The following is a 23,314-nucleotide window of genomic DNA, read 5'->3' as shown; positions in this document are numbered from 1 at the left end:
CAACAGGGCAGTTCAAGTAGATAATACATTTTCTACATTTCAACAGCAAAAGTTTATATGCAAATTTCAACAACATAAAAGACTCTGAACAGGTTTAAACAGCCATTCAGTATCATAGCCATCTCTAAAACATGGATCACTACACCCTGCAGGATCACACTTAACAGCGCCACATTAATAGATAATATATTTACTAGTATCTTAGGTAACAATACGTTAAGTGGATTAATAGTTCAGCATTTTAGTGATCATCTTCCAATCTTTGTTGTCAGCAACAATTTTTATATAAAAAAGGATAAAAGTAATCCAAAGCTTAAAAGAGCAAGACAGAGGAATCACTCAAATCTTTCAAAGAGGACTTAGTGAAACATAACTGGGAGTCTATTTTGCAAGAAGATAATGTTTATAAAGCATATGATAATTTTCTGAATATCTTTAAAGTATTATATGATGAAAACTGTCAATTATTATTATTCTCTCATAAAAACAAATAAAATATATAGAGATTTCATAAGGCATAGGTCTCACTCTTTAGGCAAACTGTAGGGGGTAAGTGATCTCGTTGATCAGTTGTGAAGGCACAAGGCGCTCCAAGGGCTTCATAACCACAGAGGTCAGGGAGACGGGTCTAGAAGGATTAAGTCCTGACTTAAGACCCAGCTGGCATATCCCACTTTTCAAATGGCATATGGTAATTCTTATTTGGCATAGGCCACTTTTCAAATGACATATGGCATATAGCACTTCCCAACTGGCATATACCATTTTTCAGAAGTTGCATGCCAGATACCACTTTTTGGCTTTCGCTGGGACTCTCTTTTTGGGCTCTCTTGATAGCACTCGTATTTTCTCTCTCTATTATAAGTCCTACATTTTTCTCCTTTGGCCACATCCAGAGATTTTAGATTTCTGAAAAATATTCTATGTGCAACTGAGTCCCAGTAGTCAACTTCAAGCTGCATGGAGATGGTCTTGTAGCCTTTATCTTTAAAATGCTTGACTATAATTTCATTTCTGATCTCCTGAAGCAACTTTCCTTTGCTTCCTCTGGTCGATGTTGAGTGTGGTACGCTCCATATTGCTAAACAGCACAGTGACTACCTGTAGCCCTATATATAGGCCCACTGATTGATTAAAAAATCCCAGGCGCCTGTAATGCTAATTAGTGGAAACACCATAATTTAACATTTCCTTTTGGTCACATTTTTGTCTTTTCTAGAGGCACTAATTTAGTCCAAACTTGTTTCATGAGTTTATTTTTTTTTATATATTTATGCTGAAGCATGGCTGAAAAGCAATTTCTGACTTTCATAGCATTTTTATTCATTAGGACTTTTCCAAGATAACCGATTCAGTGACCATTGTGTTTTTTTTTATTATTATTAAAATGATGGGTATCCACAATTTTGTCAGTGTGTGCACATTCCATTGCACATATTTCATACATCTCTCCTCACATGCTTCATATTTGTTTATGCTAGTTTTTTAAATTTTATAACAACAGTCTTTATATTCACCAACATTCTAAACCAAGTGTCATACTGACAAAATGTATCCTTAATCTCTCCCTCCTTTTTTTAATAAATAAAAAAAAAAATGGGCTGTACATACACATTTGAAAATGTGTCTAATTGAATTTCTACATAGTGTTATTGCCTACTGTTAATTTACTTGGATCATTGATTACAATATTTTCACTTTCGCTTCATCTGGTCTGTTCCTGTTTGGCAGTGACGCCATCCCAGAGATAAATATCAGCTGGGCTGCTTCCATTAACACCTTTATTTATATATTTTGCACTAGCCCTGCTTTTCAGTGTTGTTCTGTTTCTCTGACTATAACTAACTGTATGTGTTCTCTTCCATCCTCCGACATGGGAGCTGGCTATGTTTACCTGGATGTGTCTTCCCTGGACAGAACCACCTGTGGAACTGGTTGACACTTTCCTTTTGTATCTTTTATTATTTCTGTGTGTATGCTTCTGTCTCCTTGAACCCTAGTCGGCCTTGCAATGTCTTCTCAAACTGTTGGTCAAAAGTTGTTTACTAGCAGATTACAAAACACCCAGGAGGACTTTTCTTTTTTCCTTTACCTAGTTTTTTTTTTTTTTTAGTTCAATCCCACATATATACTACTTATGATGAAAATCAATCTGTTTGATTTAATTCTCATCGAAAAAAAATGAAAGAAAGATTTAAATTTGAAAAGCTTGTTTATTTTTGATTATGAATGCCTGTGAATCTAAATCCATAAAGACAAACTTTTAAAAAATCAGCCCACTTGTAATCATACAACTTAGCCATAATAGTGCTGGATTAGTGAGATTGTTTCATTTAGATATGATACATTTTTCCCCATAAATACTGTATTAGATTCTAAATAAACAACTTATGTATTTTTTAAATGAGTAAAGAAAATCTAAATTTGTTTAGGTCACCTGAACCGCAGATAAGCAAGAAAATGGAAAAAATCAGCCTCTGCATAAGTGCATAACAAAAATAAAACTCCATCTTTTACATTCCCTCACTACCAACAAAGACATGAAGAACCAGAGCAAGAGCAGAGAGAGTCACGAAATGAGTGAAGTGACTCAGATTTTTACCACTGCCAAAAATACTATCGTCAGTGGTGAAAGGCATCGATGTAGCACAGGTGAAGGACAAGTCAAAGTCGGTGCCTGGGGAGGTGAAGTTCACAAAGCCTGGCTTCCTTCCAGTAACACTATCATGGATCCATTTCTCGTACTTCGACACTCGAGCGTAGACTCCAGGTCTCTTTGGAATGGCACAACGATCTCCAAAACTCACCACTCCAGCTTGGACCCACACAAACCCATTGTATACCACCAGTGGTCCTCCTGAGTCTCCCTGTGAAAAAACAAGAAAACTTGTAAAGAATTGTAAGGAGGTATATTTTTGTTTTAAACTATTTAAACTATTTTTTTTATTGTTATTATGTTATTAAACTATTTTAGTTCTCTTACTTTTTTTATGGTTTTCAAGCTATGACATTGCTTTTCATTGAACAAAATGTAATTTGCATCATGCTTAGATAAAATCTGCTGATCAAATTCTGGTTGCCATTATTTCTTCCACAACAAAATGCAATAAGTTTTCATTGTGCAATTGGAAAACAGGATAAAATATAAACAATGCAGTTAACTAGTCTATCACAGAGACAGGACAGTCAACCATGTACAACAAAGACTCATACCTGAGAGCAATTCAAAATAACGAGTTAACCTATTAATAATTAGTTTGGACTGTGAAATGAAAGCATGCATGAGGAAAAAATACAAAATATGCCAAGAGAACCAAAGCCATGATTCAAATCTAGAACCTGCTTGCTGCATGTGTCCTCATGATTATTTAGGTTAATATGTGAGTTCCCAGAGCGGGAACTTACATATTAACCTTATATAGAGGAGGGTTCAGGAGCAAAGCAATAAGAAGTATGCTTATCTAGTAATGGAAATGGACCTATAAGGGTGAACAGATTGAAACAAGACCAAAGCAAAACCTTCAGTGGAGTACATTTCGATGAAGTTCAAAAATCTGATATTTTCTGTCAATGTGCATCATGTCAACCAATCAGGATGTTGACTGGATGTTGTTTTGAGGTACGGTGACAGGACAGTTGAGAGAAAGCAATTATTAGAATCAGAATGGAAGACAAAAAATCTTTTACTTAAAAAATGGATCAAATTATGGCTAAGGTCTGAAGGATGCTTTTAAAAAAATGCCAGGGAAAGGGAGGCCTTGGTCTGCCTGTGGGCATGTCAGCATTGGCATGTTTACCTACGTCAGCAGGCCTTCCGCATCCGCACAGACCACTGCTTCCGACTTAAGGCTTGGTGCACACCCATGAGATTGCTGAGGTAGGTGGACCAGCTGAATCAACACAACTTCAATCTGGAGTTTACACCTGGGCATAAACTACAATAGCCAATCTCCTATCAGTTTTTTTCTTTTATCCACCCAAAAGCCTTTGTATGGATTGTCAGTTAGGTATACCATATTTGCAATGGGTATCCCTTTATAAGAGAATAATTGCTTTCTAAATCCTGCAGATATTAAACCGCTGACAAGTACATCCAAGTTGGCACTGCAAAAAGCTGCCTCGATTTGATGTGCTTTTTTTTTGTTGTGAATCTCCCCTTTCTCTCATAATAAATTGAATTATTTAACATTTTGATAAAGGGTGCACCTGCTGATTATTATGCTATCAGGCGCCACAGTAAATGAAAAATGACAATGTTGGCAATTTAGCAAGTCGGGATTCTGCTGCCCTTTTCCCAGCCATATTTCCTTCCAATGTGCGTTCCCTCTGAAATTGTACAAAGTTCAGCTACATCCCTTATTTTTAAGTTTCATGGGGTGGAAATTGAGCTAGCTAGCTTCTAGATGTTCAGATTGGACAAAGACATACCACTGTCAAGTGAAGCAAAGGGTGGAAATATCTGTTTCTTCACCAACAGCAGCTGGTGTACAGATGTAGCTGATCTCCTAATCTGGAATATTTTTTTATTTACTGTAAACTTTTATTCTCTCACCTTTCATTTCACAGTGACTAGCGTGTACGAGGCCTAGCACATGCTCAACAACCAGATAATATCTCTGGAGTAGACACGCCAATAGTTGTGGTAATTTTAAGAGAACTCCCCCAAATACAGATTATTTATTAAGTGTCCAACTACAGAGGGAAAAATTTGGAAAACTGTTACACCAACGTGAGATGTGCCTATGGTGTTATCCCTGTGGTGCGCTCATTCACTCTTACCATGTGGTGTGCACCTTATTCTCACATAATTGCCCAAATACAAGCTATGTAAATATTGATTGAATCCGGATGGCTACTAACAATCTGGATTTACAGATGCTGTGCAGATTTACACCAACTTCTGTGAGACAGCTGTATACCAACATGCACCGAGGTGGGTTAGACACTGGGGCAGATGCTGGTTTACAGCTAAACTTATGAATGGAGACAGAGACTTATTAAGGTAATTCATCAGAGGTTTAGCCAATATATGTGAGATGTTAACAGACTGTGCTTGTTGAAAATAAGGCCCCATCCAGACAAACCTGGGTTTGAGTGTAGCTCTTTTGCCCCTTAAGCCGGGCGTACACTGTGCTATTTTCTTGCCTTTTTGGGGTGATTTTCCAGTCGTGCAAGAATTTTTAGATCGGGCTGACTTTCAGCCTGATCGTGCTTCGTATAGTGTACAGGGGGTAACGAGGGGCAATCGGCAAATCGCCAAATCTTCTTCCTCTTAGACAAAAACACAGAAGCATGGCGGGGGTGCAGGTGAAATGGAATTCTTTCTGTAAAATTGACAGACCGTAGTAGCCACGTTTGCTCTGCCATGTCTTTGTCCAAATATGTGATTGCCTTTTATTTTTTTTCATTTTTTTATTTGTTTTCATCACAAAATTGTACAAATTACCAAGGCAGCGTATTTTGCTCTAGTGAGCTTCATATTCCTCTACTACTTGTTGGGCTTCCGGATAGACGAGTCAGAGTAGCACTGCAGAGCTGAGTCTGACTTGGTTTTTAGACGTACTGTCATGATGCGATGGTTTACTAGCCCATATGCAGACTCAGACACGGAGGGAGGAATAAAAGTCCAATATTTATTGGAACACGGAGGAATCACAGAGGCTCAGACAGGCATGGTGGCACAGAGAAAACAAACGATCCAGCACAGAGAGACAGACAAACACAGCTTAAATAGGAAGCTTCCTAATCAGCGGACTGGAAACAGCTGATCAAGCCAAGTCCAAACTCTCCAGGCTTGGATCCATTGCGCCCTCTGGTGGGCAAAGTCTCGGATCCTGACACGTACAGTGTCAACAGGCAGATCGCATCATGGCGTCGTGCTGAACATGCATCATGAGCTCGCACTCTATGACGAAACCCTGCAGTTTCGTTGTACAGTGTGAGCTGTAGCTGCGTGCAACAATTGAAAAAATCGCGCAGTGTATACCCGGCTTTAGGGATCCCACCACTGAAAGGTGGCTACAAAACTGCCTATATTTCAAAACAGGTCTCATAGTGGGTAAGTCTCCTTTATGATATCCCTATAACTAAAAGGCACTGGTATGTTTTTCCATGTGAGCCAAAGGAGCCCTTACTACCCTTATACTGCATGCACAAAAGAGCATCAAAAACGCTTAAACCCAAAAATTTGGACACTAGAAAAATTGCTGATAAAACCTTGGTCAAGTTGCTTTGACACTTCAAAGCTCTGGATGCTTGGCTTTATGTACTTTATGAGTTAGGATTTTTTAATTTTTAAGGTTTGTGGTAAAAACTGCAAATCATACGCGTGCGCCGGCTACCATTCATTCATCCTGTCCGCTGAACTACTGCTAGTTTTACTCACATGCCTGGAAGATGTCTAGTGCTACTACCACAGATGATGGGTTAGGGTTAGGGTAACCCTAACCCTGTTACGACTCCAGTCTTGCGCGAGGATGACTTCATACACACTTCGCTTTGTTTTTAACAAATATAAATATAAAAAAGAAAACCACAGATGTCTGGGGGGACAGTGATTCACTTACATGTTTTGAATGCTGGCGTACCATAAAGAATACATTATGGACAGTTTAGTTTGTGCCTTCAAGTCGTTGCCCAAAGGAAGACGTCACTTGGATATAACCTAACAGAATATCTTCAGAACAGCTCCAAATGACACAAAACTCATTTGGGTGAGTAGAACATAATGTAATAACGTAAAATCAAGGACCCAATGTAAAAAAAAAAAGGAAAAAAAAAGGGATTTCCCCTTTAAGCCTGGCTCCCATACATTTTAAGATTCATTTCAAAGTTGTACACCCCCCACCCCCCCTTCCAAAAAAAAAATGAACACATAAGCAGATTTATGTCTGTTCCTCAGGTTCCAGTTGTTTTGCAGTCAATGGTAATTCACGTAGAGTGATATTATAAGGATGATGTCCTTAATTCATACCCATTGTATTCTAGCTTTTCGTTTTTTCTCTCATTTATCAGGGGGACCTCTCCAGTTTCTACATGAATGGATTTAGCAGGTATGGAAATAGGACGGATGATTGGATGATAGGACAGTGAGATGGATAGATTTTATGTATTAGACTTGTCTTTGTCTTGCAGCACATACTAGAACATGTCCTAAAAAAAAGAAAAAAATCTGTTCTGTGAACACACACAAAATCATAGTCACCTGACATGAGTCCTTTCCTCCCAGATCAAAGCCCGCACAAATCATGTTCTCTGTGATGGTGGCAAAGTCTTGATTGTAGCAAGAGCACTTCTTGTTTCCCACAATTGGCAGTTCTACTTCCTGCAGGATGGTAGGTGTCATCCCATTGCCTAAATGAACGAATAATTTTGTGTTTAGGTGGAAATTTAGAAACACTGCTGGTATCTAAACACCTTTTTGGAACTTACCAAGGTCCCCAAAGCCAGTGACCCAGCTGGTAGTACCATCATGAAAGGTACTCTCCACTGAGGCTAAACATACAGGTTGTATATAGTCTGTAAAGTAGACAGGAGATGAAAGCTTCAGGAGGCACATGTCATTCTCCAAAGTAGAAGAATCATAGTCAGGATGGCAGATGAAGTAGTCAATGCCCCGAATCACTTCGTTGGCGTTGGGATTTGATAAACTGTGGACACCCAGATGAACTTCAGCCCTAACGATTCCGCTTAAATGTACAAAAAAGAAAAACACAGTAAAGTGTTTGTGAGTTCAATAGTTGAAATTTGTTATGATCATACCTAAAAAGACATCCAATAGAGATTTTTCGTGTCAAGAAATGATTTAACTTTGAGAACACTAAAGTGTTAACTCCATCTGCATAGGCATTGCCAAACCCACACTTATTGTGTTAATTTAAATTAATTGATTGACATATATTTTTCATGACCCTTACCCTAACTATTAACAAGATGTACCAAATCCTTTATATATATATATATATATATATATATATATATATATATATATATATATATATATATATATATATATATATCAGGATTATTACTCAGAGTTATTGTACAGGGTTTGAAAAGGGTATTTACATAAATAGATATTTTTATATAGAGTTATTGCGCGGGGTATTAAATGAGTATTTACATAAATAGGTATTTATATATATATATAGTTATTGCACTGGGTATTAAATACTAAAGTATTAAAACTAGGGCTGGTCAACGATTAAAAGTTTAAATCGCGATTAATCTCATGATTTCCGTGATTAATTGCGATTAATCAAATTTTTATACGCAATAAAAAAATTATGAATTCAAATAGTCTGTAATTATACTAATCGGCCTTGTTAGCTTCTCTTGCCTTTGTTTATCTATACTTCTCCCACACGCTGCATCTAACGTAGTTTGCTGAAGCCTCGCGCCACTGTCTGTTTCGTTAAATGATTTGCTGGTATCAACTGTGTGTTTTGCATTTTAGACTCGAAGTACTCCGGTGATAAGACAATGCAACTTTGCAGTGATTACAAATAACTTTGCTTCTGTCGACTGCACCGTCTGAAAGAACTTCTCCATGTTTGTTGGTTTGTTTATCAGGCAATTCCTTTTCTTTTTCGATTCCTTTACTTCAGGTTCCAGTACTTTTAGTTTTAGCAAATAAAAGCCTGGGAGCAACAGACTTTTACAGTAATAACAGAAATAATAAAAACTGCGTTAATACCAGATAAAATAATTGTCGGCGTTAATTAATTGATTGATGAGTTAACGTGATAATAAGGAGTTAACTTGCCCAGCCTTAATTAAAACGTATTAAAAACTACCCTTACTCTTAAACTGGCCATAACAATTTGACCAATAACTTATTCAGCTAATTTTCTTCACTAAATGGAATGGTATAAATCAGTGTATGGGAACTGCAATAATAATAAAAATAAAAGGGAAATCTCTGGAGGTATGCTGTCTCAGACAGATGCTTTTTAAGTCTTATTTTAAAAAGGTAAATTATCAGTATTGCAAATATCAGGAAGATGTGATTTTCAGAGCATTGGAGCAGAGGATGAAAAACCTCTGCTCCCCATGGTGATGAGGCAGACAGGAGTCTCAACAAGGTGGATGGAAGAGGAAGGGGGTGGCAATCTGAAGTAGCTCTGAGAGGTATAGGGAACCAACATTACCCCTGTAAGACTGGAGTACTGTGACAAAATGATGGGGTTTTGCTAATCAAACAGGACCCTGAATTTTGGACAAACTGAAGCTTATTGAGGGACAAAGAGGAGGATTGTGTAGAAAATGAAGATATGCAGAACAAACATAATTGTGGGAGGTGAATACAATCAAGGAATAGAATTAAGGATGACACACAGATTCTTGATCTAAGTGGAGGGAGAGATGGTTGAACTTTCAATCGAGAGAGAAACTTGGATACTTGGAAACTTGGATCATGGAAAACAACACATTTCTTTCCTAAAGGAGGATCTTTGTTTTTTGCAATTTAGCATTAGGAAGTTAGAGGTGAACCAGGCTTTTGGAAAGATGTTGCCATGAGGCAAAAGGTAGATAATACAAAGTAGAGGCCTCAGGACATAGCTCTTGGGCAACTAGTTTTGATAGGGGATGGAGCTGAGCTAAAATACTTAATTTGGAGGAACTGAGTGGAGTAAGAGTATGGCCAGAGGCCATAGTCATTTTTGTACTAAGGTTGATGATGGACTGTGGAAATAGTGAGCACTGTATAATATCGGACAAGTAACACTTGTGATAAATCAGGTTTAATAATTTCTCTACAAGCATTGCAGACCACTTGTTGGCCATGTTTTGGTTCTCTTTGCAAATCCACTCAGGGATAAATACTATATCATTTTTTTCTAGTTTTCACCCTGATATCCAGACAGTGAACTGTTCTGAACCGCTGGCAGAAACACATCTGCTTGTCTTTAAAAAAGGTAATGATGATGATTAACCCACCTTGCTTTAATCACACCTGTCTCTATTCCACCAAAAGGGGATATTTCAACAATTAAGGATTCACCTGCAGGCAGTGGTGTTAACTTTTTTGTCTCCCAAAAATTTTCAGCTGGAATTAAATCAATGTTCTAGCTGAAGTAAATTATTAGTTTTTATAAACAATATATATATATATATATATATATATATATATATATATATATATATATATATATATATATATATAAACAGTTTACATATATATATATATATATATATATATAGATATTTATTTTATTTTTATTTAATTTTTTTCCATGTATAGCGAGAGATAGAGAAAGTGGGAGAGTGAGTGAGGGAGATGGATATTCATTTCTATGCTATCTGCTTCCTTCAACAATTACAATTCTTCTGATCCGGAAAGTGCCCCGAACTTGAATTTGCTTATGGCTGTTGCAGTTTATGTTTATAATTTACCTCCATTAAGGAAAGGGAAAATGAAGGCCCCTAATGTTATAATAGTTGTAACCATGCTAAATGAGTAAAATCTCACCTTCCTACACAGTGAGCAGCAGTGAGCACCCACTGGTCAGAGATCAGGGATCCTCCACAAAAGGAGGAACCACCAACTCGCTGTAAGCTTGCTTGCCAAGGCCAACGCCCAGTAGTTGCATCCTGACCTCCAACGATTCTGGCTCTTGTACCTACATAACCACATTCTAACATGAAAAAAGAAAAGGAAAAAATGTATAAACTGTATGATTTGAGATAAATTTCATCAGTGTTTATAGAATGTTAAAAAAAGAATTATCTCTAATATTCATAGTATTTTTGATAACCATTTGGTTTAACTTTCACCCATGTATGAAATGGTAAAAAACTAATTTTTATTGAGGTTTTACACTAGATGATCTAAGCTACCAAAGTCAAACATTATTTTAACACTGTAGCAAATTCCAGATCCCCTAGATATGTGTAAAATGTGTCAAAACTAAGTTATGCAGATTTATAAATAGAAGAAAAGTGCAAATTGTATTAGATTATACAAATTGATATGATTAGATTGTATTTATGTTGTATCTATATTGAAATTTCTTTTAAAATGGTAGTAGAAAATTAATTATACAAAACATTTTTAAACTAAACATGTTTACTAGTACGTTATAGTACTAAGGTAACCCAAGGAAGAAAAAATAAAACTATCTTACTGTCTAATCTGAGAAGAGATAAATAACTTGTTAAAATAATTAGAAATTGCATTGGAAACTTACCTGGCTTTTGTGCTTGACAACCTGAAACACAAAACAAATATGTAGTTATTGATTTTATAGGATAAAATCCCAAATAATTTTTATATTTGAATTTTGCAGCTATATTAGATTTTGAACATAATGACACAGACTGATTACAAAACGATACCGATAGCCTTAAAAAGAGGATTCGTGTTCTGTTTTCTTGTTTGATATTGTTTTGTAGGGATGCCAAATATTTCAAGGATTTTTCAAAATTACACTCAGCCATGCTTTATTTTAAAGCAGAAAAAAACCCATCTAGCAATTAACCATAGAACGTAACATGCTAATTATGCAAATTACTGCTGCTACAAAATGTAGATATGAAGGTTGGAATTAATGAAGTAACTTATAATGCGGGCTTTAGTTTAAAAACATGTGGCAGTGTCGAGGCCTATGACCTGCTCAGTCATATTTTTCCATAGGGTATGTTAAGATCTTTTCATGAAAACGCGGTGTAGTTGTGCTTTAAGGCGAGTACTGAGCACACAATGTAAATGTCATGTCAAGGGAAACCTATTTCTAATGCTATATTTTGTTGTCTATATTGTTGCCTAATTTCTGTCAGTGTCAGTTCAAGGATGCTCAGTTGCCTAGCAACCGTGTCAGCTGACACAGAGACCAGTCACAAAATGGGTGTCGAACTTCTCACTATTGTTCTGTATGCTAATTACATTTTTGAGGAGCTTCAGCAGCAGTACCATTGTTCCAGATAACAGATTGTCGTTCCTGCAGAGATATTGGAATCTGAGCTTAAATGTCAGCCAAACCCATTTGCACAGGGAATGATAAAACCTTTCAGTAAACCAAACTTTACTGACATATCTGACTCAATAACAATTTAAAAAATGTCATTAATTTAGGACAAAATTATAAGACTTTCAAAAAAACTTTAAAAACAAACCATTGGACTTTGTTTTCCAAGTTTGAAGAAATTTCTTTCCCATCCAGAAAGCTTTTTCAATTCAAAATGTCAGAATTAGAGTTGAGTTCGAAGCTTTATGGAGTAGCCCGACATAGCCTTGTTCTGGCTTAGAAAACATGCAAGTTGAACCTAAACCACCCTTGGTGATGGGGAGTCTTTAAGGTCTTTGGTAGCCTGGCATTTCCCTTTAAAAAAAGGGGGGGGGGGGAATTAGGGGCATTGTTGGCCTGGCTGACCAAGCAAGATATCTTGGTCCCCTGCATGGCGATGAGGAATATGATAGCGTGAAGGAAACAACGTGGGTTTTTTAGAGCTGAAACCTGAGTCCACCCCCGTGTTTAAGGTTGTTTTTTGTCTCTTAACATAAATAGCTTCCATCACATTCCTTTCAAACCACCTGTCAGCTGTAGATGTACAGCTGAGTCTTGTCCAGAGGAGGTAGCTCTCCTGTTTTGAGCCAAGCGTCTGTGGTGAGGTTGTTTGGTTTTTAAGGGGTCTGAGGGTTTTGTCTTTAGCCTAAAACTAAACTAGCACTAGTTTGGATAAAATCCTCTTCAGTTTTTCAGAGACTTCAGCAACATATGGGATGACGATGTTTTGCATTTCATCTTCTCAATGTTATGTTGTGCTGAGTGTTTTTTGGATTTCCTTGCTGATTTGACAAATGCCTAGTTTGGGTATCCACAAGTTTGAAGAGTTTCTTTTATGTGTTTCTGTTCTTTGTGCTTCCCCTTTGTTTCTGTAGGGACATGCTCGGCCCTGTGTCGGTTCTAAAGACCGAAAGTTTGTGTCTTCGTTGCTCATGACTGATTCGCCTGCTACCACCACTTATTTCTTTGCCAAGAGGATATTTTGTTTTAACTGCTTTTTTGTTTCCAAGTTATTTTATTGTGATGCTGTATTATTTAAGTTTTTTTTGGGCTCTGAATTAAATCGTGTCTTCAATGAAAATGCGCATCATTGTTTCTCAAGTAGCTGATAGGCTGCTGGTTTTGTAGGATTCAGATCAATCTTGAAAGCTAGCATGCTCCAGACAGCTTTGCCGTTCAGCATACGTGATGGTGACTAGCCTTGCTAAGAATTAATCCAGCTTCCTGCTACCTGAAATTGAAGGTTAAACCTGAAGTTGTCTTGCTATCCCAGTAACCTTGCTTCATAGTATAGGCCTCTGTTGGTCTGGTTTTAATTATAACTGCATCTAGCAAACATAAACAAATCTTTGATAGAAAGTGAACTTTATTTCAGCGGTATCAAAGGATTTACAAGCTGTGACTGCCTGCACGGGGAACGGACTGCTTGCAGGTGAGAGCTGTCCAAAGTTAAGCCGTTACTTTGACTTGAGGCGTGTTTCTCAGGTGAGAGCTGCTATACTGTAACAATTTTTCTATGATGGTGGTGCTGCTCCATGACCCAGGACAAAGGGACAAATGGTTGTGTATTTTCCTTTCTCTGTCTTTAGCGCAACAAGCCTTATGTATCGCAGTTATGTAGTTTAAGAATTAAGCAGTATTTCTTTACAAAAATAATAATAAAAAAGATGGCCATAAATTGAGAGGGTTGGTTGTAACTTATGGTGACATTTCATTGACTTGCTTTTATTTAAGATCGCCTATTACCTACATACACTTAACCGTAACCCTTACCTGAACTGCATTGTCACCTAGGTCCTAAACCTAACCCAGGCTCAAAAAAATCCTGGTCCCAATAAGGACATAGGTCCCCATGAGGTGACTATGTAAATAGATTAAGGTCCCAACACTGGCATTAGTCCTTACACACACACCTTTGGCCTGGCACGATTGACCGAGTGTTTCCCCGTGCAGCTATTATAATAGCCCTTCTGTTTAACTATTTGACACAGACTGGAGTTGTTGCCTATTACCTTATTTTTGTTCAAATCTTGATAAACATATAGTGATGTTTCCCTCTTACCATTGAAACTGCAGCCCCTTGAACCATTATCTACACGGAAAGCCCAGCGACCAGGTACATTGACGTTACTACCATGACTTAAAAGGGAGCTGTTGAAGACTGTGTCATTAGAAAATGATCCATGGATGGTGAAGTGGTGAGAGGATTGGGCTGTGTCATATCCAGCCTGACAATGACACGTTTAGAAAAAAATAATTTCAGGCATGCTTTATAAAATAGATACTGAACTGTTAAAAAGCAATAGAAATTTTCAATGCATATAACTGAAATGTCCTTACCTCTACAGCGATCTCCTTGGGTGCTAGGGCGTTGTAATTCATCAACACAAAAGAGTTATTCCCATTGGAAGCCAAGACGGCCTGAAAGGTTGATTGCTATGGCAAAGGGAACATTTTTACAATGACTATACAGATTAAACAGTTTATTTTCTGCAAATTACATCAACTAGATTTCCTTACTGTTTCAGGCATTGAAAAATAGGGAACTTTATGCCATGTCGCAACAAAGATCCAGCTGGCATTAAAGTTAAGTTCTGGGAAGTACAAGCTGATGTCTTGGGTAACTTGTTGGAGAATAGAGCCACTGGTATACTGAACATAGTAGATGTTACCACTTTGCCTATTGTCTAAATTGGTCCAGTAAGGAGCTATGATGTCTCTGCCTCCATACATTGGAAACGGTTCTGGTGAATTACTACTCCATGGTGCTTCAAAGGTCAGATGTCCATTGTTATTCACCTGCAAACAAAACACTCAAACTGAGTATAGCTCTTAATCAACTTTTTGATGAATGTTTCAATATTGTCTTCACAATTAAAAAGAAAAGTGGCTTAAAGTCTAAGAAAGAAGGTGACCATACATAAATCTGAGAGTAAGATTTGCCAAAATAGTTGAAGGTTTGAGGGAGTGAAATTCGTGGGGAGCTTCCATCAAGTTCTCGAGAACTTGCTGTTCCTCCGATTGTGTAGAGGGGTTCTAAAAAGTACAACAGAGATCAGCAAAAAGTTCTTCCTGTGTTCTTAAACATAGTAAAAATATGCAAGGTTGAAACATTCACTCAGGCTTGAAAATTCTATTCAGATCATATTGTACTGATGGATTATATATAATTTTGTAATAACAACAAACAATGTTTGGTGTGAGTGGCTTTCTGCCACATACCCGCACCGCAACTGCACAGCAGCTGCTGCACAGTGTTCAGTGTGAGTCTAAACTTATCCCTCTTAGGTTAACTTTTTTTTATGCATTCCATCACACTGGATCTTGGATATTTCTTCATGATTTTCACAACTTTGATTTGAACTGCTATTTTACTTAGCCACTTATCTTTGTTGTTTACCCCACGCACTTGCATGGTATCTCTGCTTTATTGCAGACATTTACAAAATAATTCAACAGAAGAAGTGCAAAATATGATGCTTTCTTCTTACCAATGCAGTCTCTTGATCCATTATCTAGGCGAAAAGCCCAGCGACCGGATACATTGACATTACTACCATGGCTTAAAAGTGAGCTGCTGAAGATTGTGTTATTAGACAATGATCTAACAAAGGTGAAATGGTGACAGGAATAGGCTGTGTCATATCCAGCCTGAAAATAACAGACACATAAAAAGTAGATTTTAGTCATATGTCAGAAAATAGACATTGGATATTGCAAAGACAAGACAAATACAAAATGTTCTATGCATATAACTGAAGTTCTCTAACCTCTATAGAGGTTTCCCTCGGTGCTAGGGCCCCATAATTCAGAAGCACAAATGAATAATTCCCATTGGAAGCCAAAACTACCTGAAAGGTTGATTGCTATGGAAAAAAGGGTAATTTTTACAATGATATGTAGATTAAACATAGTTTAATATACACTTGCATTTCAGAAATTATATCAAATAGCTCTCCTTACTGTTTCAGGCATTGAAAAATAGGGAACTTTATGCCATGTTGCAATAAAGATCCAGCTGGCATTAAAGTTAATTTCTGGGAAGTAAGAGTTGATGTCCTGGGTAACTTGTTGAAGAATAGAGCCGTCGGTGTACTGATCGTAGTAGATGTTACCACTTCTACTATTGTCTAAATCGGTCCAGTAAGGAGCAATAATGTCTCTGCTTTGATCCATTGGAAACTGTAATGGTATATAACGCCTCCATGGAGTTTCAAAGGTCAGATGTCCATTGTGATTCACCTGCAAATAAAACGGCATTTAAATTGGATGTTGGTGTTTATTTACTTTTTGGTTAATTTTTGAATATTGTCTTCAGAATTAGTAATACAAGCTTTAAGGTCTAAGATAAAGATGAACATACATAAATGTGAAAGTAAGATTTGCCAAAATAGTTGAAGGGTTGGAGGAGTGAAATTCTTGGGGAGCTTCCATCATCGCTTCGAGAGCTTGTTGTTCCACCAATTTGGTAGAGGGGTCCTAAAAAGTTCTTCCTGTGTTCTTAAACATATTCATAATATGCAAGGTTGAAATATTCACTCAGGCTTGTAATTTCTGTTCAAATGATATTGTACTGATGGATTATATATTATTTTGTGATAACAATAAACAATGCTTGGTGTGAGTGGCTTTCTGCCAAATACCTGCACCGCGACTTCACAGCAGCTGCTGCACAGTGTTCAGTGTGAGTCGAAACTTATCCCGCTAAGGTTTAAATGTTTTTTATGCATTCCATCACATCTAATCTTGGCATTTTCTTCAAGATTTTCACAACTTTGACATGCTATTTATTTTTTCCATCCACTTATCTTGTTTACGCACTTGTATGGTACTGTATCTCTGCTTTTATGGCAACCTTTCATAAAGGGTTTATGTTTTCAAAATAATCCAGCAAAAGAAAGTGCAAAATATGATGCTTTCTTCTTACCAATGCAGTCTCTTGATCCATTATCTAGGCGGAAAGCCCAGCGACCGGACACATTGACGTTACTACCATGGCTTAAAAGTGAATCGTTGAGAATTGTGTTATTAGAAAATGATCCAACAATGGTGAAATGGTGACAGGAATAGGCTGTGTCATATCCAGCCTGAAAATAACAGATGCATAAAAAATAGATTTTAGTCATATATCAGAAAATAGACAATGGATATTGCAAAGACAGGAAAAATACAAAATATTCTATATAACTGAAGTGCTCTAACCTCTATAGAGGTCTCCCTCGGTGCCAGGGCCCCATAATTCAGAAGCAAAAATGAATAATTCCCATTGGAAGCCAAAACTACCTGAAAGGTTGATTGCTATGGAAAAAGGGTAATTTTTTCAATGATATTTAGATTAAACATAGTTTAATATAAACTTGCATTGCTGAAATTACATTGAATGGATTTCCTTACTGTTTCAGGACTTGAATAATAGGGAACTTTATGCCATGTTGCAATAAAGATCCAGGTGGCATTAAAGTTAATTTCTGGGAAGTAAGAGTTGATGTCCTGAGTAACTTGTTGGAGAATAGAGCCATTGGTGTACTGATCGTAGTAGATGTTACCACTTTGCCTATTGTCTAAATCGGTCCAGTAAGGAGCAATGATGTCTCTGCTTCCATACATTGGAAACGGTTCTGGTGAATAACTACGCCATGGTGCTTCAAAGGTCAGATGTCCATTGTGATTCACCTGCAAATAAAACAACACTCAAATTGGATGTTGGTGTTTATTTACTTTTTGGTCAATGTTTGAATATTGTCTTCAAAATTAAAAAGAAAAGCCTTGAGGTCTAAGAAAAAGATGAACATACATAAATCTGAACGTAAGATTTGCCAAAGTAGTTAAAGGGTTGGAGGAGGGAAATTCGTGGGGAGCTTCCATCATCGCTTCGAGAGCTTGTTGTTCCACCAATTTGGTAGAGGGGTCCTAAAAGATACAATATAGATTAGCTAATTAAATAAAAATTTTATATTGTATAATTTAGTCATTTGTGTTTTAATTGGAAACCACTATTGAAAATATGAGAAACAACAGTTTTTTTCATTTTTATTTAGTTTCATAAGATAATATAGAAACATGGAAAATATTTCCGTTTTAGTTTTTCATTATGCCATACAGCACTAAGTTAAATATATTTAAATGAATACGGAATGCATAATTTTTGGTTTTTCATTTTGAGCTTTTATACCATCTCTTCCTTATGAGAGCAGATTACCTAAGAGTGCTATAGTAGATGTGGAAATTTTGCAAGCTGGCTCTTTTTAATGAACAAAATCAGTGGTTTTGATGCAGAATCTACTCTTCAATCCCAATTCTTTCAAGTTTAAAAAAGTAATTCTCAAGTCAAATTTATAATATAGTCCATTAAAAAAAAGGTTTGTCAAAGTGTCCTTATTCAAGAGGAAGAATTGAGTATTGCTCGTAATTTTTTTTTTTTTTTGGATGAATCTTTGTTTTTACAGTTTGCAGGCAGAGCGCAGTGTTGAACCTGTGGAACCTTGCTGCTCTAAGTCTTTGTGGTTTGATCTTACAAATTATTATCATAATTTAAAAAATAATATCATACATCCTTTTATATATGACACAAAATAATATTTGTAGAATTTTCATTTTTTAAACAGTTTAAAACAGCCAGGATGACATTATATGTATGAAGCAGCTTATATATTACCTGCCACACTAACTTACGTTAGTGCCTTGATTTCTAAATTAATAGAAGATATACATGTGAGAAACCTTAAAAACTGGTACAAACACCTTTGTAATTCTGCTATCTGATACAGCAACAATTCCTTATAAAACTATACGTCAGAGCCTAAAGGAAGTTATCTGTTGCCTTCATGTTTGAAGGAACTAAAGGGAGGGTGAGGAAATGAGACTCACGAGTGATGACTGATGTTACTGTAGGTAACTGCAGCTACCAGCCAAGCCGGTAGGAGAACGTGCAGAAATGATTCACGGAGAGGGCAAATTCACAGCACTGCATTGGTAAGTATTTACTACAAGACCATTTATATTTTATGACAGCAACAAACACCATGTAAAGCAACAAGGAAAGTAACTAATGTTTATTTTAGTGTAACTTTCATGTGGGCCTCCATATATTGTTTCTGCAAACCAACTATAGAAAAGCAAAATAAAAATGCAACACAAGCTAAAATTATTTTCCTTGATAGCAATATTATTTAGAGGTTATATTAGTTACCTTATGTTTTAAAAGTTAAAACAATTGAATTGCATATTATCGTGTGTAAACAATGTTTACATGCTGGTAGATATGCTAGACATATAGACAGACAGACAGGCAGTTTTAACTAACCTGAGTTCTGAACCCAGTCAAGATATATAAAGTCGATACATTACACCATGTTAACATTTTGTAAAGATTAAAGTAGATCCAAACTCTCAACTTACTTGGGCTCTGAATTGTCATTCCTCCTATAAAAACACAAAAAACACCAGTAAACATAAAATAAAGATAATAAAAATGTCCATACTTTAGACATCTTTAAAGTGTCTGCTAGAGTTTAGACTATTTATTTTATTGTTATGCCCAATATAATGTGTGTATTGTTTTATACATTGCTTTTTTTGCAATTATTATATAATACAAAAATAGTAAGAATAGTGAGCAGAGTGACAGAAATTGTAACTACCTGTGTTTTGAGTTGTCATTTCACCTACAAAAACACAAATATTGTTCATCAAGTTAACATACATGAAGTCATTACATTACACCTGGTTTGAATGGTGCAATGGAATTGTGCAAGTAGATCAGACATTTAATTTACCTGGGTTTTGGGTTGTATTTCCTTTAATAAAAAGATAAAAATCTCATTACATATACAATTGGAATAACAAATATCAATGCATTTAAAGGTGCATAATCACGTTATATGACCATATAAAAAAGCCCGAAAACCATTTGATCAAGATGGAATCACTGCTGCTTACCTTATCAAGGCTGCACTTAAAAAAATTAAAAAGTCTAGAGAGCTGTACTAAAACTAAATTTCTTTTTCTATACCCTTGTGTGTGTTTATAATTTAAAAAAGAGCTCAAAGTTCAGTTCACACAGATGAAAATAAACTAGTTGATTTTCAAAAAATTAACTAAGTTTACAAACATTTAAATTGACTAGTTTAAGTTCATTTAGTAAATTAAATCACATTCCTGCAAAATAGAAACTCAGACTTCACACTTTAAATGTTTAATAAAAATATATAGAAAGACATGAAAAATCATAATGCAGTCAAGGTATACTGTATGTGCAGTGAAGTCTTTATTTAGCCAAATTACACAGAACATCAGAAACATACAGGTGAATTCAGGCTCTGCTGAAAAGATCTATACCAAAAATGATTTCTTACGTTCCTCATTCAGTCAATATTTTCCAAGATAGATAGGATGCTGTAATTTCATGTGTCGCTTTATATTCTAAGTGGACGTAGCTGACTTCCAAGTGGGCACAGTTTGCACAAAAAAGTGTTTTATTTTTGGCCAAGTCTCCCTTTTTTAGTTTGTTAATTTCATAGAAATGCAGGTAGGACATTAACTAATTTGAATGATCCAAAACTCTCATTTAAAGGTATAAACAGGTGGTCTAAGGTTTGAATGATGAAGTTCAAAATATGTGAGATTTGTCCGTATTCTTCTAACTCACAAATGGAAATAATGATTGGTCTAATATGTCAAATGTTTGGCACTGAAATCTGATTTGGTGTAACATTTTAATTAAAGTCTTTGAAAGGGCGATGTTTAGATATTCAAAGAGGTTTTTTTATTAAGGTTTATCGAAAGTAAAATAAGACATGAAGAAGCTAGAATAAAGAGAAAAACAAAAACCTACGAACATACTATTAGAATAAATTAAATATAGAACATTTTTGATAAACGTATTATAGATATTAAATATGTGGTACAAAATAGCTAATGTTATTCATAATAGATAAATAAATAAGTTATGATGATACAGCTAAATTTTAGTGTAAGATAACAGGCTACATTAAACTAAGTTAATAGGTTAGATTCTGGTCTTAAGGAGGATTATAAATGCATCTTTTATTTAGTTTGGACTGTTTTTACAGATAAAATATAATGAATAACCTTCTTTTGCAGGAAATACATTAATATGACGAACATTTTCCATGGGTAAAGACACAGTTCTAGTAGATGATACATAGCTGGAAATGGATAACTATATCTGCTAACAAGAGTAATACATCTTTAACAATATTATTTACAATAAGGGTAAACAGTGCAAATGAATTAGTTGATTGGAACATTTTAAAATTTTAATTCTCTTAAACATAAACTGCATTTGAATATGTTAAATTATACCAAAGTTGATTAAAGTAGTAGTGATATCAATGCTTCTTTAAAACTGACGATTTGGAAAAAACTGATGATTGGAATAAAATTTAATTGGCAGTGTTATATGACCCCTTATGGCCTATTATAATTAAATTGCAAAGTTCCAAGTTTTTCTATGGTGGAATCAATTATTAATTGACAGAGGGTCCTGAAATTAAGGTAAAGCACTTTGAATTAAAGCTAAAAGACTAATTGTAATTACGGTACACAGTTTACATGGTTATATCTTTATCTTTAATTTTATTGGTATAGTTGCTACTCTGCTATTTTTTGGCTGTTTTAATAAACAGCCAAAAAAATTATAATTATTTAGCCTTCTGGTTCCCATTTGAACAAATTAAATTGTTTTATTTTTTAATAGTCCTTAAAAATCATTTATTGTACGTCAAAAAAACAAAACTGTTAAAATACAAGACAAGATATGATAAATAATTATCTTTTGGGCAGATACAAAAAAACTAGTCTTGACAAGTATGTTGCTCATATGAGATACAATAACCGGCATATTTAGTTACCACACATCCACATTTAGGCTTATTTAGCTCAGGTTCTAATAGAAAAACCTATGGTTGGATTACATGCCCCTCTAATTTAGAGCTAGGGGAAGCATTTCTTGGCAGACATGTTTCTCAAAATAACAATTGCATGGGCTTTGTGCTATTGGCTGATGCAGTCAGCGCTATTCACTTCTCTGATAAGGCACTCTCACACACAGCCAGCCTCTCTTACACTCTGTCATTCATTCAGTGAGATACAAAACATTTATTACAGAGGAAAATGTGAGGGAGAGATAGAAAAAAATCTGTAACTCCGTTTGTTAACATGTAAATAATAAATAAAGAAGATTTTCAACACAATTATACACCAAGATCTTCCAAAAATACTTATTTGGGTAACCAGAGTGAGGAGCATCAATAAAAAGTCATATAATGTGACTATGTACTTTTAGACTGTGTGATACAATTTAACCACCTCCACATTACCTGATGTCTGAGTTGTCCCTTTATCTACAGAAAAAAACAAACAGATATTGTGAAACATAAATAAAGCTGAGAGCTACAACTTTTTAATTAAAAAATTTGTTTTAAAATATTAGTTAAAATTGTAATAATTTACTTTTTTTAATTCAAAACTAATATATCCCCAGAATACCAGAATATAATTTATACATCAAAAAAGTTTTAAAAATCAATTCATAGATATGTAAATATTTACTTCTTGTTATAATCCCAATGAGGAATTAAGAATTAAGGAGCAATAGAAAAACATTGGAGCTTATGCATTGCCAAACATTAGTAGCTTTGTAATAGTGCTGAGAAATAGCTTCATCTCAGCACTACATTTCTCATATTCAAGTCCCTAAAAAAATACAAAAAGGTGAAAATCAGTCAAACTGATTGTTGCCAGCTTAAGGAGACTTAAAGAAGGCACGCAGAGGTCGCTGCTTTCCTTTTGAACAGGTAGTTTGAACCTATTTTAATGTAAACAAAGGTTAACATGACATCAGGACCTAACATTATGGAACGACAGCAGAGAAGCATGAGTGTGCCACTTACTGTCAGGATGTAGTTAAAGGTATAGTGGAGGATTTACACATAAAAAAAAAAAAAAAAAAAAAAAAAAAACTTCCTCTCCAATTAAAAAAAATAAATAAAAAAATGCACATGCACAACCCTGTACCCGCTCCCAGGAGGGAACGCCTATTAAACGTTTGAGAGCATTTACAAGCCGGTTTCTCCTTGTGCATGCTCTGTTTAAAAGTTGCTGTTTGCATTGCTCCTACAGTACAAGCTTACTTTCCAAAAGAAGATTTGCAATTTTTCCACTATGTCAGACTCACTATTGATCAGTAAAAATGGGGACAAGCACGTAGGACGACCACTTATTTTGATGATCCACCCAGAAAAATAACATCCTCCACTATAACTAAAATTTTTTTAGATTGCACATTT

At 35.6% G+C, this 23,314-nt stretch overlaps 1 protein-coding gene across 1 annotated transcript; it reads right to left on the bottom strand.

The window, feature by feature from the left end:
• Positions 1 to 2,220: 2,220 nt before the first annotated feature.
• On the bottom strand, positions 2,221 to 22,352 carry LOC107095172 (plasminogen-like). The gene is made up of 14 exons (XM_015391161.1): positions 22,346 to 22,352; positions 19,781 to 19,801; positions 19,646 to 19,669; positions 19,404 to 19,427; positions 16,369 to 16,484; positions 15,969 to 16,247; positions 14,346 to 14,441; positions 14,068 to 14,233; positions 11,190 to 11,210; positions 10,472 to 10,637; positions 7,432 to 7,688; positions 7,205 to 7,353; positions 2,475 to 2,867; positions 2,221 to 2,442 (listed from the first exon to the last, which is right to left on the bottom strand). The coding sequence occupies exons 3-13, from the start codon at positions 19,662 to 19,664 to the stop codon at positions 2,514 to 2,516; spliced, it is 1,647 nt and encodes a 548-aa protein (XP_015246647.1). The 5' UTR covers positions 19,665 to 19,669; positions 19,781 to 19,801; positions 22,346 to 22,352; the 3' UTR covers positions 2,221 to 2,442; positions 2,475 to 2,513.
• Between the last annotated feature and the right edge of the window lie 962 nt (positions 22,353 to 23,314).

The sequence above is a fragment of the Cyprinodon variegatus genome, unplaced genomic scaffold (assembly GCF_000732505.1).
Source record: "Cyprinodon variegatus isolate N-32 unplaced genomic scaffold, C_variegatus-1.0 Scaffold527, whole genome shotgun sequence".
Classification (NCBI taxonomy): Eukaryota; Metazoa; Chordata; class Actinopteri; order Cyprinodontiformes; family Cyprinodontidae; genus Cyprinodon; species Cyprinodon variegatus.
This window is presented reverse-complemented; position numbering and strand designations above follow the sequence as displayed.